Here is a 17,799-nt window from a genome sequence, read left to right on the forward strand (position 1 = left end):
GTTTTAACATTAGATTATTACTTTTATAGAAATAATCTTATGTTAACAGGAAACCATCCGATCAATATAAACTATGTTGTCGGTTTAGCAATAAGTAATAATTCTCAAACAGGAATAATTTCAACAACACCAACTATTTCTGTTGAAAGAATGTTTGAAAATATTACAAGAATTGAACACCCTCGAAAAGCATTTATTGAAGAAATAAATCCCTATAAAAGATGGAGTTCAGATGACCTCCAAATCACAAAATAGTCTGTACCAAGAAGATCATTATCATTTGCTAGAAATGATGAAGATGTTCTTGATAAGATTGGAATCATGAATCAAAATATTCTTAAAATTAAACAAGCTATTGTTAATGAGTCAACCTCATCGCAATGACATCCTTAATAAACACTACAAGAAAAACGCTAAAAGACAACGAATTTTATCCGTTGTCGTAGGGGGTTTAAAACCGTTGTAACTGACGGTGTTGTCAAAACTGCGCACCTACGACAACGGATTTTATCCGTTGTCGTTTCCCTCAAATACAATGGATTTGTGTCAACGACAACGGATAAAATCCGTTGTCATTGAGAGCAATGACAACGGATTTTATCCGTTGTCTTTGAGAAGAACGACAACGGATAAATCCGTTGTCGTAGGTGCGCAGTTTTGACAACACCATCAGTTACAACGGGTTTAAACCCCTACAACAACGGATTATATCCGTTGTCATTTTCTATATAAAAAACAAAAAAAAATAGATTTTTTTTATATAAATTCTAATATTATAAATAATCCAAAATTTAAAATTTCATAAATAAAATTTAATATACAATTTTTTTAGTATTACAAATCACTCAAAATTAAAATTCTAATTTAATACACACTGCAAATCGAAGTATCCAACGTCTTGCCTCATTACAGCCTTCAAACCTCTTGTTCTCAATCTCTGGAACAACACAAATCCAAGAAAAAGACAAAACAATTTGTCAGCTTAGCTACATATGTATTGAAAATCTAGAAACAATGAAACTAATTAACGTCATTGTAAAGAAGAATTTTTTTTGAAATATATTTTGCATCTCGCAATATCCCAGAATACAGTAGAGAATTAACTTGGATAAGTACTTAATCTGTACCAATTAACTAAATAACAAACTAAGGGGTAACAATCAAATCAACCTAGCAGAAATAAATTGTTTACAATTCAAGAGCAACAAAAAATTTCAATTGCAAGAGAAACAAGAAAAAGAAGGTCCAAGAACAAAGAAGTTCAAATGGACAACCAATATCATGTGAAAGGAAACTGAGAAAAAATTAAGAACACCTCAAAGAGTCAGAAAGTGCATGTATGAAAGCTTTTGATGAAGTGTATGGACCTCCCCATGGTGGCAGGGCCAAAACAGTGACACTTCCAAAATTTACTTCCCCTTTTTCCTAGATTCCATGAGAGGAACTACAGCTTGAATTAACCTCAAAGAACCTACAGATAAGAACAGTGAAGTGCATTGAAATAATCAGACACACATCAAGAAACTAGATTATTCAGTCAATTTGAACAATTTGATAAGTCAATCCCACAGAATAATGAGGTGATCCACAGTAATATACGTGTTCCATCACTTAAAGGTTGGTTGTACACATAACAATTCGAAAATTATTTCGTTTCGCAGCTAAGGGATGAGAATGAAATGATAGTCCATGACTAAAATAAATGCCCACATCAGGAGATTGATGTAATCGCTTGAATCTTAATTATTAAAAACACTACCGCTGATGCTTAATAAATTCCAAATTTTGTGCTAAATCTCCAGTCATTACATGGATCTTAAAATGATCAGCATGCAACAATAAAAGGCTAAGATGACTTGAGGAGATGTAAAAATAAAACATTCTCGACGTAGAAATTTTCATAAAATGAAGACGAATACGAAATCACCGCCACAAAAGATTACCTTTTTCTGTAATATTAATTTTTGGCTCATTGTAGGTATCCTTGAAGTAGACTAGAAGTTTATGTAGTTCTTCCGGGTACACGAAGAAGGAACCAACTCCAGTCTGAAAATCATAAAATCACATAAATAATTAAGATGGCTTGATTTGGAAGGAAATATATCGAAATTTGGATTCGTATTCTTGATTACATACGGCCTCACCAATGGGTACCATTTCTTGAAGCTGGAAGAGAATTGAGAAGATAAAAAAAGTCATGTATAATGGGATTATATATATTTATATATATATATATATATATATAGCAATACCAATTACAGCCATAGTTTGAATGTACTCAAAATAGATGTACCTGGTTTTTCTGCAACTCCGGGTTCATTTCTCGGAACTTTGCCACTTTTGCTTCCAATTCCAGCGTATATGACTGCATTTTCCAAGTCACGAAATATATAAATAGAACTATTAATTAGGATATACCTTGCAGACGATGATGGAGCTGTCCACCTGCAGGAAAATTGTAGCCCCCTGCCTGGAAATCATTGTATTGCATTGGCTGAGGCGACGAGAAACTCGGGTGTGCCAGGTCCATGATTGGTTGTGCGTCATCCAGATTACTTTCCAGATGATGATGTTCCAGTAAGATTGTAACCCTAGAAACTGTGATGTATTGCCTGCTGCTGATTCTGTCGCGACAACCAAAGATTCTGCTGCTGTTGTTCCTAAAAACCACACTGCACATATCCCCCAAGACAAAGGAGGGTTGATACTGTCTAATGTACAAGACAAAAGCGAAAGTAATAAAGGAATATTTCTCAGCAGTATAACATGTTATTGTTTCAACCTCACAAAATAGATTATTTTCTACCCATACCCGTATTGCATTCCCACCTGCCAAAAGCACAACAAAAATCAATAAACACCTCTCAACCATTATACCAACCAGATAAAAAAACTCATTCCACAACAGAAATCTGAATTTAAAAAAACAGAATATCATCAAGAAGAAATAAGAACATTATCCACTCTAATCAACAAAAAAATAATAATAAAGAAAAGAAAAGCCCCCGTATTTTTACCTCAAATAAAATCAATTGACATTCTAAAAAGAGCAAGACCGACAATAGTAGTTCACGGCGGCGACACGGTGGAACTCAGCCAGAAACTCGTCGAAATCGCGACTGAAATGATCAAGAAATTGGGGGAAAAGTCTGGCTAAGATCATACCAATACTAGGCTTTGAATATAATGTATAAAAACCAAAAACAGCTAGAAATTGCAAGGAAACGTAGCAACAAAACTTACATAGTGCTTGTCGCGATTTGGCAGCTTCGATTCAAGCTGTAATCACAACAAATTATAACTCCAACGATGCTGAAAACATATCTAACGTTCAAATAAATGCATCACACGATTAAAATCGTTAAAACGATCAAATTAACATTAAAATATACTGTAAAATACTTACCCCTGCCTTACTAGGGAATATGCATTGCCACAGCATCAAATTCACTGTACCATCGGGCAGCATCTCAAGTTTAGCCACAAAACACTGAAAAAAGGCATTTTACAGAAAAATGTTCCGACTTAAACAACAAATCGACAGACATAAATAAAATGAAAGCAAAACAAACAACAAAATGCGAAAAAAATCTCAATCGAACTTGAGGATGATTTGTGCGCTAGGCTTTTCGTTCTTCAGCCAGCCTTCCGTGCGCGATCCCTCTATATTTAAAATCCTCTGCCGCTGGGCAAAGTCGTATCCGGAGCCAGAGAGGAGCCGTCGTCTGGAAAATTCATTCTTCAGCCAGCCATCCGCGCGCGATCCCTCTGCATCTGCCGTCGGGCAAAGTTGTATCCGGAGCCAGAGAGGATCAGCCGTCTGGAAAATGATCGGGAGTGAGAGAGTGACCAAAAGTCTTCCATCATCGATCCTTCTTCTGCAACCGCTCTCGATCTGAAGTCGGCTAGAGTTATGGCGGCTAGGGTTTGGTAATTGATGGTGAGAGCGATAAGGAGAGAAAGTGAGAAACGAGAGATATAAAAATGAAAGTGTGTTTCTAAGTTATAAGTATTATAACATATTTAAAAAAATTATTTTTATTAATATTATAAAATAATAATACAACAACAATTTTGTAGAATCCGTTGTCGTAGGCCATAAAAAACGCGCTCAAAGACAACGGATTTTAAAATCCGTTGTCGTAGGCCATAAAAAAACGCTAATAGACAACGAATTTTAAAATCCGTTGTCGTAGGTCATAATCTGTTGTTGTTTTTTAACAAAATAAGGCAAACGACAACGGATTTTAATAAATCCGTTGTGAAAGCTCTTGAGCCAACGGTTTTATCACAAAACCGTTGTCGTTTAGATGTTGTTGTACATCAAATTTGTTGTAGTGAAAATTAGAAAAAGATCTAGGAGATTTAGAAAATAATATTAATAAGATCAATCTATCAATACAAGAATTATAGAAGAATTTCAAAGAATATATTGATTTAGCAACGACTAGATTAATAATTGAACAAGAAAGACATAGTAATGAAATATTAAACTATCTTAAGGAAGTTCTTCCAATAGATAAAGGAAAAAGAAAAATGGAGGAAGAACCACCATTCAAAATTGAATCATGGTATAGAAATCCCCTTAGTTATGGCAAACATAAGTATGGAGATGTTTAGTGAAACCGACTCATCTGATTTTGAACAAATAGAAGTAAATACAGAAGAATTATATCATTCACATCAGGACTCAGAACAATATAGAGATATGGATATTTCAGAATCAGAATCTGAAGATGATTCTAGACCACGATTAAATCTACGAACGAATGTAGAACGTAGTGGTGGAAGAGATGATGAAGAATTTAAATATAACAGAGACCAATACTCTGGATCTTATAAAGATGTTAGAGATATTCTTAGAGAATCAAAAACATCAGGATTTGTGAAACAGAATATCTTAGATTTAGGTTGTTCAACAGCCAAAGAAAAAAAATCAAAGATAGATCATTGGGCAAATGAACTATCAGTACAAATTCAATTAACACCATTATTAGACAAAAGTGAGAATATTCAGGTTTTAACTCATGGGATGATAAAAATGACACTGGTAGGAGCAGTAAGAACTTGGGCTGAAAACCTAGTAATTACTAATCTACTACAAGAAATGACAGGACATCGATATTTCGAACTATTTGTTGATGCCTTGTACCAAGAATTTTTAGGAGTTTCTAATAATGATGCTAATTTGGTAGCTAAGAATATAGAACAAAATAGAGCAATCTTTATATTAGATAATATTAAATTATGCAATTTATGTTACTTAGAAGAATTTATTTGTGATTATGAAACAAACTATTATCAATTAATAGATGCTGATAAAAAGAAACATTATAAACTAAGTATCTTTAATAAGATACCTAATATACCTATACACAGTAAAGATGAATTCTTAACTAGTCCTTATGCTAAAACTTTAGGAGGAGCTATTAAATTCATCAAAGACATAATAACAAAGAAATGTCATGAAGTAACACTAAATAAAAGAATCTCTAAATCCTACAAACAAAACAATAAACTTTGTTGTGACAAAATGAAATTCACAGTAAAAGAATACGGTTGCAAAACAAACATGTCACACAAATATTTAAAACGACAGAAACAGAATAAATTTAATAAACCTTATAAATCTTTTAATAAGAAATTTATTCCCTATAAGAAAAAGAAATTTAAAAAGAATTTCTTCAGAAAACCCTATAAAAGAAAATTTTATAAAAAGTTTGATAACAAAAAACCACCTTGCCCAAAGGGTAAAGGAAAGAATTGCACATGTTGGTTGTGCAACGAAGAAGGACATTATGCGAATTAATGTCCAAAACGAAATGAAAAGAAAAATAAAATTAAACTTCTTGAAGAAATATATACTATTGGATTTTATCCCGTAGAAACAATTGAATTTTCATCCGACGATGAAAATATTTATTATCTTGATGAATCAAGTGAATCAGATTTTGAATCTGATTCCACATTTGATAATTCAAGAAATAATAATGATTAAAATAACGACAAGGGCATTTTCGAAAGACAAATATAGGAAGTAAATTGAAAGTTATGTTTGATTTAGGGAGTTATCTACAAGTTGCCCATAATATAATAGGTAATAAATGATAGAGTAATGTATTTACGTACATTTTATTCTCGTTGAAAGTTAGTATAGGTGTCCAAAAAAAAATTCTATCATTGGATGATTGTGTAAAAAAAAAAAATCACAAAACTCATGTGAGACAGTCTAATGGTTTAAATTTGTGATATGAATATATTATTTGGTTCACATATGAAAAATATTACTTTTAAAGACAAAAAAAAATTAATTTTTATTATAAATATAGAAAAGGTTGATCCGTCTCAAGAATATTAAAAACCATCTAAAATGAACCACCACGAACATCGACTCTTAAAGGGTCGACAATCTTTCAATAATTTCAAGCAATTAATTCAATATAAATAAATCAATATGAATGCATCATATATATATATATATATATATATATTCGCATTCATCGTCATTTGCTTTTACTTCTCTTATAACGTCATATCTTAATTATGATTAGTGCGAATTATTTAATTTTTATATTAATAAAGTGTACATTATATTATTTTAAATATGTCATATATTATTGGGACTTATTTGGATTGTAACCGAGAACCTTCCATATTGAAACTTAAAAATGCTTATCCATCCAAAATTTAAAATTTATTATTGGTTCTTTTAATATTAATATTCTACCATTATATATTTATATTACGGGTATTATACACATACTAATTTTGTTTCCATCACAAAGTCTCTCTTCTAATTTCTTGTTTTGATTTTCGTCCATCTTCTTCGATCCAATTGGCTGCGTAAGACCACTTCTCTTTTCTTGAAGATCAAGTATCACAGGTATGGAAATAAAATTAAATATTATATGTATCTGCCTGCGTATCAGTTTTATGGGTTTTGTGTTTTCGAGCTTGATACAATAACGGGCGGGCTTTTGCTTCGATGCTAGCTAGGGGTGAATATCTTCTGCTCTCACATTAATATATATATATTTGATTTCTTGAAGTATTAAATTAAATGCCTCCGTTGGAAACTCACTTGCGAAATTGTTTTTTAATTTGTTCTCCAAAGTTAGATCGACTTAATTGCGAGCGGGATATATATTGAGAATTCGATCATCTGAATAATTGGCATCTTTTGTTTCCGTGCAGAAATACTACAACTACTTTACTAGTAATCATGGCAGATTCGTTCGTGTTGCGGGTATAACGAAATCGAATTAGGCTATGACTTGATAGGTGGGGTTTTGGTTCAGAAGGCATTGTTAGGCGGAAATAACGTACCTTGATCAAGATTCTTGATAAGAAGGGCAGAACAACTCAAGATCAGAATGGTCGCGGGAAAATCGAAAGATGAATCCCACGGCAGAAAAATTAATGAGATTCGAGCTAGTTCATTGTTCTCAAGAAATCGAGATATTGTAGAGGCAATCCGAAGCGCATTATCCGGAAGTTATTAGATCAGCGTTCATGTCCACTTCAGTAGCAGAGCCTGGTCCATCGTCTAGGGCATTAATTAGTAGATCAACCATCCACTTCTCCAACCGACCCCGGTCCATCGTCTTGGTCATTACCTGCTGTATCCACTTCAAGAGCCGATCAACACTTAGGCGCCTTCATGTTATAGTTTCCTCGGTGCTAATTATGGCAGATGATGGACGGGGCGGCTCGGCTCTTCAAGTGGATGCAGCAAGTTGATCTAATGGACCGGGCTCGGCTCGTAAAGTGGATGGTTCATCTACTAATGCCCTAGACGATGGACCAGGCTCGGCTCCTGAAGTGGATATTGAAGGATGATCTAATAAATTCCGGATTTTGCGCTTCGGATTGCCTTTATAATATCTCGATTTCTTCATAACAGTGAACTCGAATCTTATTTTTCAGCCCTGGGATTCGTCTTTCGATTTTCCCGCTACCATTCTCTTGAGTTATTCTGCCCTTCCTTTCATTTCTTGATCAAGGTTATTTCCTCCTAACAATGCCATCAGATCCAAAGCCCCGCCAATCAAGTTATAGTCTAATTCGATATCGTTACCTGCGACACTAAACGGAAACCACCATCCATCCGAGTAAAGTACTTGTGGTATTTCTCCACGCAAACAAAAGATTTCAATTACTCACACGATAGATTCTCTCAATATCCCACACGTAAAATGCGATATCTAAATTTGAAAAAAAAAAAACAATATCTTGAGTGGGTTTCGAAGGGAGTCGTTTCATTTAAAGCGGGCGTAATTCAAGAAATCAAATTATGACATAAGAGCAGAAGATCTTCGTCCCCCAGTATCAAAGGAAAAACCCATTATTGTGAAAACACAAAACCTATAATCAAAAACTATTTTTGTATCAAGAAAACACAAAACCCATAAACAAAAACCCTAAAACTAAGATGTATATGCTGATATATATAAAAAATTTAATTACTAGGAAGATACAAGGACTTGCTCGAGGGCGAGCAAGGATTAAGTGTGGGGGAATTTGATAGTTGTGTTTGTGTTGCATATTAATTAACATCATTATGTTGTTGTTTTGCATGCATTTGTGTGTTTTAATTTAGTATTTCGTTCGTATTTTATTTATCGTGTCTTCATTACATGTTTCCCGGGTTATTTTATAGGACATGACATTTTGGAGAACTTTTTGGACAGAATTTTCATGGCTCGATCTGTCAAACTTTACCGATCGAGCGAGGGAGATGAAGACTTCGAGAAAGAGTTTTGGCCGCTCGATCCGTCAAACTCTACCGATAGAGCGGCCATAGGAAGAAAGGTGGATAATCGAGACAGAGATTTTCTCGCTCGATTCGTCAAAGTTTAAGGATCGAGCGAGACGGGCTGTTCGGGAAGAAGTTTTTAATTTTGGAAACTCTTTTATTTAGGACTCTAGTCTATTTTTAAGTCTTTATTCCGTTTTGTTAGATCTATTATCAGATTTTGAACGCTTAGAAGACCAAGTATTCTGTGGGAACCTCGGGTTGCTAATCTCATCTTAAAGAGCAATTAATGAATAATTAACATTCATTAAACATCAATTAAAGAAACCAAGATCAAAGTAAGAAATTTTTTTTTAAAATAAATCATCACCTCGCTCGATCGGGTGAACTCACCCGATCGAGCGAGCACTAAAGCCCTGCTCTCAGGTCCCAAAAATATATTGGCCTCGCTCGATCGGATGAACTCGTCCGATCGAGCGAGCCCAATATTTAATTTCTAGGTTTTTGCAAATTGATGGCCGCGCTCGATCGGGGCTTTTCACAGGATCGAGCGTGCCATCTTTTCCAGAAAAATCAGAAGAAACCTGTTGCTGTCAAAACCGATTCCTATCAATCTATCTCATCTAAATTCAACACCAAACATGGTTTATACCTTTCCAAACATGCATATATACATGTAACCAAGTTCAAGCATCAAATCATATGAGTATTACATCAAACAAATAACCTAATAAACATCTATTGAGCAAGCTACACAAGGACTCAAATGTGAGCTTCAAATATCAAAGTGTTTATCAAGTACGATGCTATCTAACTACAATTCTTCATCTTAAACCCGAGTCCACACTTGCTAAATCTCGCTCCCGAGCTATCAACGTCATCTCAGACTAGCTCCTGCCCCATCTGTTGCAATGCACACATATAAAACAAAACAATAGCCGGATAAACTCCGGTGAGAAATCATCTCAGTATAAGCAACATATAAAGCGTTAAATAAATCATAATGACTTTATTCAACCGACTCAACAAATAGAGTAAATAACGCTTATTTCGATCGATCAGGAATTGATTCATACTTCTTCATTGCCATCAAGATTTTGTAACACCCGGTATTTTAAATACGTAAATCCGCATGCATAATTAGGGTATTTAATTATTTAAATTTGTGATTTATGGGTTAAATAATTATGTGAATTATTTGCGCATGATTTAAGTTATTTTTAAGCATTTAACCCATAATTAGTGATTTTTAGGATTTTTAGTATTTTAATTATTTTGTCGAGTAGACGGGACCGTGGACGGACGAGATGACAATTTTCTATCCAATTTATTTTATGAGTCTTTTTAGAGCCCAAAAATATTATTTTGAGTTTTATTTCCTCAATATTTTTAGTATTTAATTTTATATAATTTTAGGAGTCCATTTTTATCCAAATTTAGCCATTTTAATGACTTTTAATTATTTTTAAAATTTCCTTAAATTGTAATTTCAGGATTTTTATATTTTTAATTTAAGTTATCAGATTTTAACTTTTATTTGGAGTTTTAAAATTTTATATTTTATATTTAAAACTTTTAATTATTCTTAATTACCTAAAACCTATTTTTATTAATTAAAAATCAAAACCTAACCTACCTAAACCCTTCAACCGATCACTTAGCCGCCTCCATCAGTTCTCACCCCCATCTCCATCGTGTTCTTCGAGTTCTTCAGCATCCATAGCTCGATTTTGAAGCTTCCAAGTCGGTTGTCATCGCCCCGTCGTCCCGGAATCGTTCTACGTACTCCTTTCTCTTCAAAATACGGTGCAAGGCATGATTTTTCTTCCCTATTTTCGTACCTATCAGATATTAAAGTGTGTGCAATGTGTAGGCATCGAAATATCAAAGTTTTTCAGAAAAAAATTTGATCTAGGTTGAAGACGCACGGTTCTTTGATGTTTTCATGATTCATGTTCACGTTTTGATGCCATGGGTGCGTTCTAGCTGCTGGCCAGGGTCCTTAGGGTGTCCTAGGTGTGTCTGGACTCGAATGGCTCGAATGGCTCGAGCCAAACGAGCCCAGGGAACCAACTGCTGCAGATCGGCCAAGAGGAGTCGCAGATTAGGGTTCTGTGGAAGGGGCTTTGGGTTCGGTGCGTGGAGCTGCATGGGGCCAGGGCTAGGGTCAGGTTCGGACCGCCTAGACATGGGCTACGTCTGGGCGGCGGCGCTCCGGCCAGGGGTGGCCGGAGCAGGCCGGCAGCAGCCAAGGAGCGGCTGCTGCTCACGGCTGCAACAGAATCGGGAATAGGGGGGTTCGGGCTAGGGTTTCAGGGTGGTTCCGGGTCGGGTCTTGGGTTCGAGTCGGGTCTGGTAGTAAGTGGGTTAAGTTAGTTGGGTCCGGGTTTGGGTTAAGTTAGTTGGGCTCGGGTATTTTATTTTTAAGTTAATTAATGAATTTAAGAGTTTAATTGGGCTAATTAGATTAACTTAATTAATGGGCTTCACTTAAGTTATTATTTGGGCTTAATTAAATTAATTTAAGTTAGTCCAATAATTTTTATGGGCTTGGGGGCCCATGGAAGTTATTGGGCCAGTCTTTGGGCTTTTGGGCCCATTGGGCCAGAATGGGTTGTTAATGGGCTTGAATTATTTAATTGGGCTTAAGTATGTTAATGGGCCAGTTTCAGTGTTAATGGGCCAGATTTAAGTAAATGGGCTTGAGTGTTAGGGCCAGCAGTCCAGTACAATCCATGAGAAATTTGCATGTGTCCTGAATATATATTTAATTATTTTATGCATTGAAGTTATTTTAATATTTATATGTTAGTAAGAAATTAAATTAAATATATATGAAGGACACACATTTTATTTAAGTACATGCATTCATGAAATAATTTTATGTATGATTGAATGTTTAAGGTTGAGCAATAAGAAAATATTTTATGTTGGAAGTTGAAGTAGTGTGACAATTTGAGATTTGAGGGGGATTCGTCTCCATATGTGAACTATTGAAGGGAAGTTTACTGCCAATTTAAGAGGTGATTCGTCACCGCCACGTACGTTGGTTTCCACGCTGATCAGTATTTAATGTATGATTTAAGGTTACACTACGGATACAACCATGCGATGTTAGAAAATAATTTGCTCAACAATATTTATGTATTATGTTATTTAAGATAATTTAAGTTATGATATGTTATGATATTTTTAAGCATGCACCTTCATGTATATGTTATGTATTAGTAGAAATTTTATTTAAATTATTTTAAACCCTTGTTATGTTAGCATGTTGGGCCTCTAGGCTCACTACACTGGTATGGTGAAGGTGAGTACGTAGAGGAGGATGAAGCTCCTACCTGCGGCGAGGACGTATGAGCAGACTGGCAGTGATCCCCGTGACCGTGATAGATGTCTGAGTCACATTGCATGTTTTGCATACTTCACCATGTTATACATTTTAATTATTTTCAGTGGTTGTGGTTTGAAATATTTTATTTAAATATTTTCAGTGCATGCAAACTTTAATCATTTTATTTATGCAGTATTTTAATTCAATATTTGACTCAGATATTTATTTTATTAAAGAATGCATTTTTTTATTTGAGTTATTTATTTATTTATTTATTTTTAAATCTTTTTATTCTGTGCATATATGTATGGGCATATATGTACATATTTTATTTAGTAAGTAATAAAAAAAAAAATTTTCCGCATATTTATTTATTAATTATAGAGTTAGGGTCGTTTCAGATTCATATCCGATCTTGACATGAATATTCATCTATCGAAATCATTCCGAATTCGAAAATAAGGTCGTCCTCCAACCTCGGCATAGAATCAATTCGTATCATCATCGTATCAACATCATATCGACTCAAAATCAAAGATCCACTACCTGGGATGGATCGACAATATCAAAATCAAATCAAAGCAATAAATACGTATGTGATTTTGTCGGAACAACTCAAGAAGAATCGTTCCTGAGTTTCAAAATTCCTGACTCTCGATGTCGTCATTATACCTTCGTATTTCTTCTATTTTGAACGCTTCAAATCTGAAACATAGCATCAAAACATTCATATCAATCTTCATTCTATTCAATCATTCCAAATTCAGTTCAAAATCATCAATCTAACTTCATTCAAAATTATTTCAAACCTCAACTTCTTCTTATTCGATACAACTCGGATTCGTGAGTCGTTAGCCTTCGAAACTCATCTAAAACTGAGAAATAAAAATGCTATATCATCGATAAAATTTCAAAAAAGGTCTTATATCAGTCATAGGCTATCAAAACGGTCCAAAAACACGAATCGACGGCGTAGCGATTAAAATCGGTAACCGACTTAATATCGAATTCAAAGCTAACTTCTTTAACTTCATGAACGTGTGATATATCACTATAATCTAATCATACTAATCATACCATCAGCTATCATCATCGACTTACATGCTGGAATTTTTTTCAAGTTCATTCAATAATCAATATTCGATTCGGTTTCGATATCAACTTGTACAAACGTTGAAAAACATGATCATAACATCAAAATCTGATCTCTGCCATAAACTGATTTCGAAAACTATGAGAAACATCAAAATACTTACACAAGATCGAAACCCTCGTCGCAAGGATTCCAGAACATCTTTCGGAATTGAAATCGGACGATCGGATCAAAAGTTACGGCGTTTTGAAAACTCGCAATTCAAAAGGAAAAAGGAAGAGGGTTCGGCCTCTGTTCTGAAAATTCTGAAGAACATAGCTTCCTACACGTTTACAATCTGATTAACACTTAGTCAAAATCGGATATGTATTGCATAATTTCAATTTAGTCCCTCAAGTCTTCATTAATTGCAATTCAGTCCTCGGCCTTCATTTTAATTCAATTTCAATCCAAAATAATTTAAGAATATTAGAATTAAAATCGAAACTCTAAATATTCTCAAATTAAATATACTCGGATTAAAATTAAATAAATTTGGATTAATTAAATAATCCCGGCCTTTTGCATTTTAGCCCTTCAAACTTCGATATTTTCAAATCAGTCTCTGATCGGGTTGTATCTTCAAAATTAATCTTTTTTAATTCTCGAAACATTGAATTAAATCTTAAATTCCATAAATATTCAAATCGAATATTTATTCTTTTAATTTAAGAATTCTCGGAATCTAATTCTCAAAATCCGTAAATTCTCAAATTAAATATTTTCGGCTCGGAAATTAAATCTATTATTTCCATAACTTCTCAAATCAATATTAGCCCATAATATGGAATTTAATTCTCAAATCCCATAATTAATAATTTAATATTTTCGGGCCTTACATATTCCTTGGCGGCTAGTTTTTTGTTCTATCTTTTCTTAATATTTCTTCTCTTCTTTTGTTTTTTCTTTCGTTTTTCATGAATCGTTGTTGCTAGTTTCTACAACTTGGTTGAGAAAGACAAGCCCTTGATTTTGTTTGTTTGTGAGATTCGAATTTTCAGTGTTTAATTATTATTGAGAAAGGAGATAATAGATGGACATGGGTGGAGAGAAATTGAGAGAGGAGAGAAAGATGAAAATCGGCAGAGATGGGTGGCTACAGAGTGAGAAGAAAAGATGCGCTTGTATGAAAGAGATGAACCGAATTACAAAGTGGAATAAAATAATAAAATTAAGGGAAATATTAAATAAAATATGAACTAGGGAGTGCAAAGAAAGTTTTTGATGTATTAGGTAGTGCATAATACAATATTATGACGTAGGGACTGAACATCAAAACCAATTTATGATTGGGTATTTATCTTGAGTTGCCCCTTAATTTTTATTCCAAAAAAAATTCAATAATGATAATAAAATAAATTCTATGGAGACTTAACTAAATTTTCTCACGAAAACTAAAATATTAATTAGGAAATTAAGCTAGTACATAAGAAGATAAAACCATAAAGAAGAATCATATAAAATATTGAAAAGTCCATTTAAAAAAAATGTAAAACATAAAAGAAGATCGAGAAAAATTCACAATTCAAAACTTATATCACATGAAAAAATTATGTATTCAATGTATACCACAATTTTAATGCCCAAATAGTAATAATTTACTTTTAACAATTAGTCTTTAGTTAATGTCATTTAATATAGATAATAAAATTACGAGAAACCCCATTTAAAAATGTAGTAACTCAGAACTCATTTTAAGATAATAATATAATAAACATGATTAAGGGTTAGTAATTAACCAATTCTGGGATATAATTGGACTTTAGAAGAAAGAAATGAAATTTCATTGTCTGAGCCAGTTCGGATGATCTGAAGAGGACTTCGGACGGCCCGAACTTGACCACCGGGGGCTCCGAAGGTGAGCTTGTTGACTTCGGAGTTAAGGCTGGTTCGGACGATCCGAACTCAAGTTCGGAAGGCCTGAATTTGTTTGTGCCAAGTAGGCAGGATTACTCAGCAATGAATTTTGACAAGTGTCGGATTAAGAGCACTTCGGATGACCCGAAGTAGAGATCGGACGATCCGAACTCGACGTGTTTCGCATGCAGACAGTGAGTTGGATCGGACGATCCGAACTCAAGTTCGGAGGGCCCGAACTCGTCCGAAACTTTTCCTATAAATAGGGCTCTTCGGAGTCATAATTTGAAATACAAATTCCCGAGGTTCCTTCTTCAGTTATATAGTGTGAGATATACACTTGAGGGCCCTATCGGTTATAATAGAGGTTCTGGAATAACCAAGGAGTGGTTATAGTCATCCGGGACTTGCGACTTCAAAGGGCTATTGACGGAAGAAGGTATGGTCCGGGAATCTATTTAAGTTTTGGGAGTACTTATTAGCTTAGTTAAGGCTTATAAAACTTGTGTAGTGATACGATAAACTTTTGATTATAGGCTTGGAACCTAGGATCCTACTATACTTGAACTAGCCTAGAGGTACGTACACATTGACTGAGATTGCCAGCGAGTATACATGTTTATATGTTGCATTTATTTGGCATTATTATATGGCATGATATATGATTTACAGCTTTCTATATTCATATGTCATGTGCATATACACGTTGAGCCTATACCTTGATATACCTGATTATAGAGCCGCTCAGCTCTATACTCGATAGTCTGTCACTGAGAGTACCGCGACGGCGGGGACATTTATGTCTGACTACTCTGGTGTACTTGACGAGTGTGGTTGCACCCAGAGGTTGATCCGTGTGGTGGCAGCACTCATGTGGCGCCGGTACTGAGCATGACTTTTTAGATGACTCTTTACCAGTCATCATGTTGCATGCACTATATACATATGTTTACTCATGTTTATGTACTGGGAGTTAGCGCTCACGTCCTAGTTGTTATCTTGGACACCCTATTCCATGGGACAGGTTGCAGGATGGACGGAGCTGGTGGTTCAAGGCAGGATTAGGGAGCAGGCCTTGAGGAGTTAATTATACAGCAGGATTCGATATAGCTGTATAATGTTTACTTTTAAGTATTTCGATATGGTTGTATCACTACTGATGAATAGGCTTGACACTTTTATACTAAGCTGATATGTAATTTTTGGTTATGTTTCCGCACGTTTTACTCTGTTAAGTTATTTTGCTGTATTAAGTTTAATGCATGCTATTAGTTGTCAGTTAGTAGGTGATACCATGCAGGATCACTACATTTTTGGTATCAGAGCATGCTTAGATTTTGGGATTAGTACTTGGGATTTAGAATTAGTTTTGAGTAATTCTTGCGCATTTGGGATTTTAATGTGCAATTCTTTTCAGGATATGGCTGACGAGAGTCACGGTAGTGTTGGCCAGGGAGGTGGTCATCATCATCGTCATCACCGCCATCATGATGATCAACATCGTCATCATGAGGGTAGACGTCGTTACTCTATCAATAAATTCATGCAAGTAGGACCGAAACCTTTGGTGGGAGGCGAGAATCCTGAACAAGAAAGAAGTTGGATGTCTAAACTCGAAAGTACTTTTCGTGCTTTCGATTGTACTGAGGATCAGAAATTGGAAGTTCTAGAATTTGTTCTAGAGGATCGAGCACGTTTTTGGTGGGATGCCAAAGCTGCTCAGGCACGTACTGAGAGAGGACAGGTGACTTGGGGAGATTTTTGTGAGCAGTTCCAGAAACTGTATTTTCCTCCAGCTGTTTGCCAAGCACGATCAATGGAGTTGCTTACTCTGAGGCAAGGATCAATGACTATTGATCAATATCAGCAACGATTTCTTGATCTGCTACCCTTCAGTCCTCATATTAATGAGAGTGATGCATCGAAGTATGATCTCTTTTTACAAGGCCTGAACCAAGATATCTACTCACAGGTTGTTGTCTGTGATGACCCAGTATCTTATGAGACTTTGGTGAACCGTTGTCGTCTTGTGGAGACCAGCAATAGGCGTGCATAGATATTGATGCCAGCACAGCTTAGTGGATCATTTGAGCCTAGATCTCAATCTGTTGTGCAATCTGGACCTACGTCTTCTTCTACTCCTACTTCATCTGGATCTCGTGGTTCACGAGGTATGTTCCATTTTGGGAAGAAGAAGAAGAAGAAGAAGGATGAGTTTTGTAGTCACTGTGGAGGGAAGCATCCTGTAGCTTCATGTCGGAGAGCTACTGGTGCTTGTTATATTTGCGGTCAGCAGGGACATCTACGGAGAGATTGTCCTCAGCGCATGGGTTCTGCTAGTGGATCGGGATCACAGGTTGGATCTCAGGCTTCTACTTTTCCATGACAGCAGCCAGCACCACAGAGTTCTTCTGGTTACCGTCCCTAGACTCAAGGGCAGGTATTTGCTTTGTCTCAAGAACAGGCTACTGAGGGAAGTGATCGCATGTTGGTAGGTACCTTTCTGTTATGTGGTATTACTGCACTTGTTTTAATTGATACTGGAGCATCACATTCCTTTATTTCTAGTCGCTTTGTTAAGAGACTAGATTACCTTATGTATCATTAGATATGGATTTAGTTGTATCTACTCCGCTGGAGCAGGAGATAGTAACTAAGCGTCTAGTGATGGGTTGCCTTCTAGAGTTTGAGGGTAATGTATTGTCAGCTAATCTGATGATA

General features: G+C 35.2%; 1 protein-coding gene across 1 annotated transcript; it reads right to left on the reverse strand.

Annotated features, from left to right (window-relative positions):
• Positions 1 to 895: 895 nt before the first annotated feature.
• LOC140886304 (vicianin hydrolase-like) lies at positions 896 to 2,436 on the reverse strand. The gene is made up of 4 exons (XM_073292844.1): positions 2,294 to 2,436; positions 1,944 to 2,046; positions 1,368 to 1,471; positions 896 to 937 (listed from the first exon to the last, which is right to left on the reverse strand). The coding sequence occupies exons 1-3, from the start codon at positions 2,369 to 2,371 to the stop codon at positions 1,410 to 1,412; spliced, it is 243 nt and encodes an 80-aa protein (XP_073148945.1). The 5' UTR covers positions 2,372 to 2,436; the 3' UTR covers positions 896 to 937; positions 1,368 to 1,409.
• Between the last annotated feature and the right edge of the window lie 15,363 nt (positions 2,437 to 17,799).

Source organism: Henckelia pumila, chromosome 3 (genome assembly GCF_033568475.1).
Source record: "Henckelia pumila isolate YLH828 chromosome 3, ASM3356847v2, whole genome shotgun sequence".
NCBI lineage: Eukaryota > Viridiplantae > Streptophyta > Magnoliopsida > Lamiales > Gesneriaceae > Henckelia > Henckelia pumila.

Excerpts from the sequence above, each read along its gene's own strand:
- LOC140886304 (XM_073292844.1), bottom strand. The coding sequence starts at position 2,371 with ATGCAGTCATATACGCTGGAATTGGAAGCAAAAGTGGCAAAGTTCCGA. Across the intron at positions 2,047-2,293 it reads CGGAGTTGCAGAAAAACCAG|ACTGGAGTTGGTTCCTTCTT; the intron begins GTACATCTATTT and ends TATGATTTTCAG. Across the intron at positions 1,472-1,943 it reads AATTAATATTACAGAAAAAG|GTTCTTTGAGGTTAATTCAA; the intron begins GTAATCTTTTGT and ends TCTTATCTGTAG.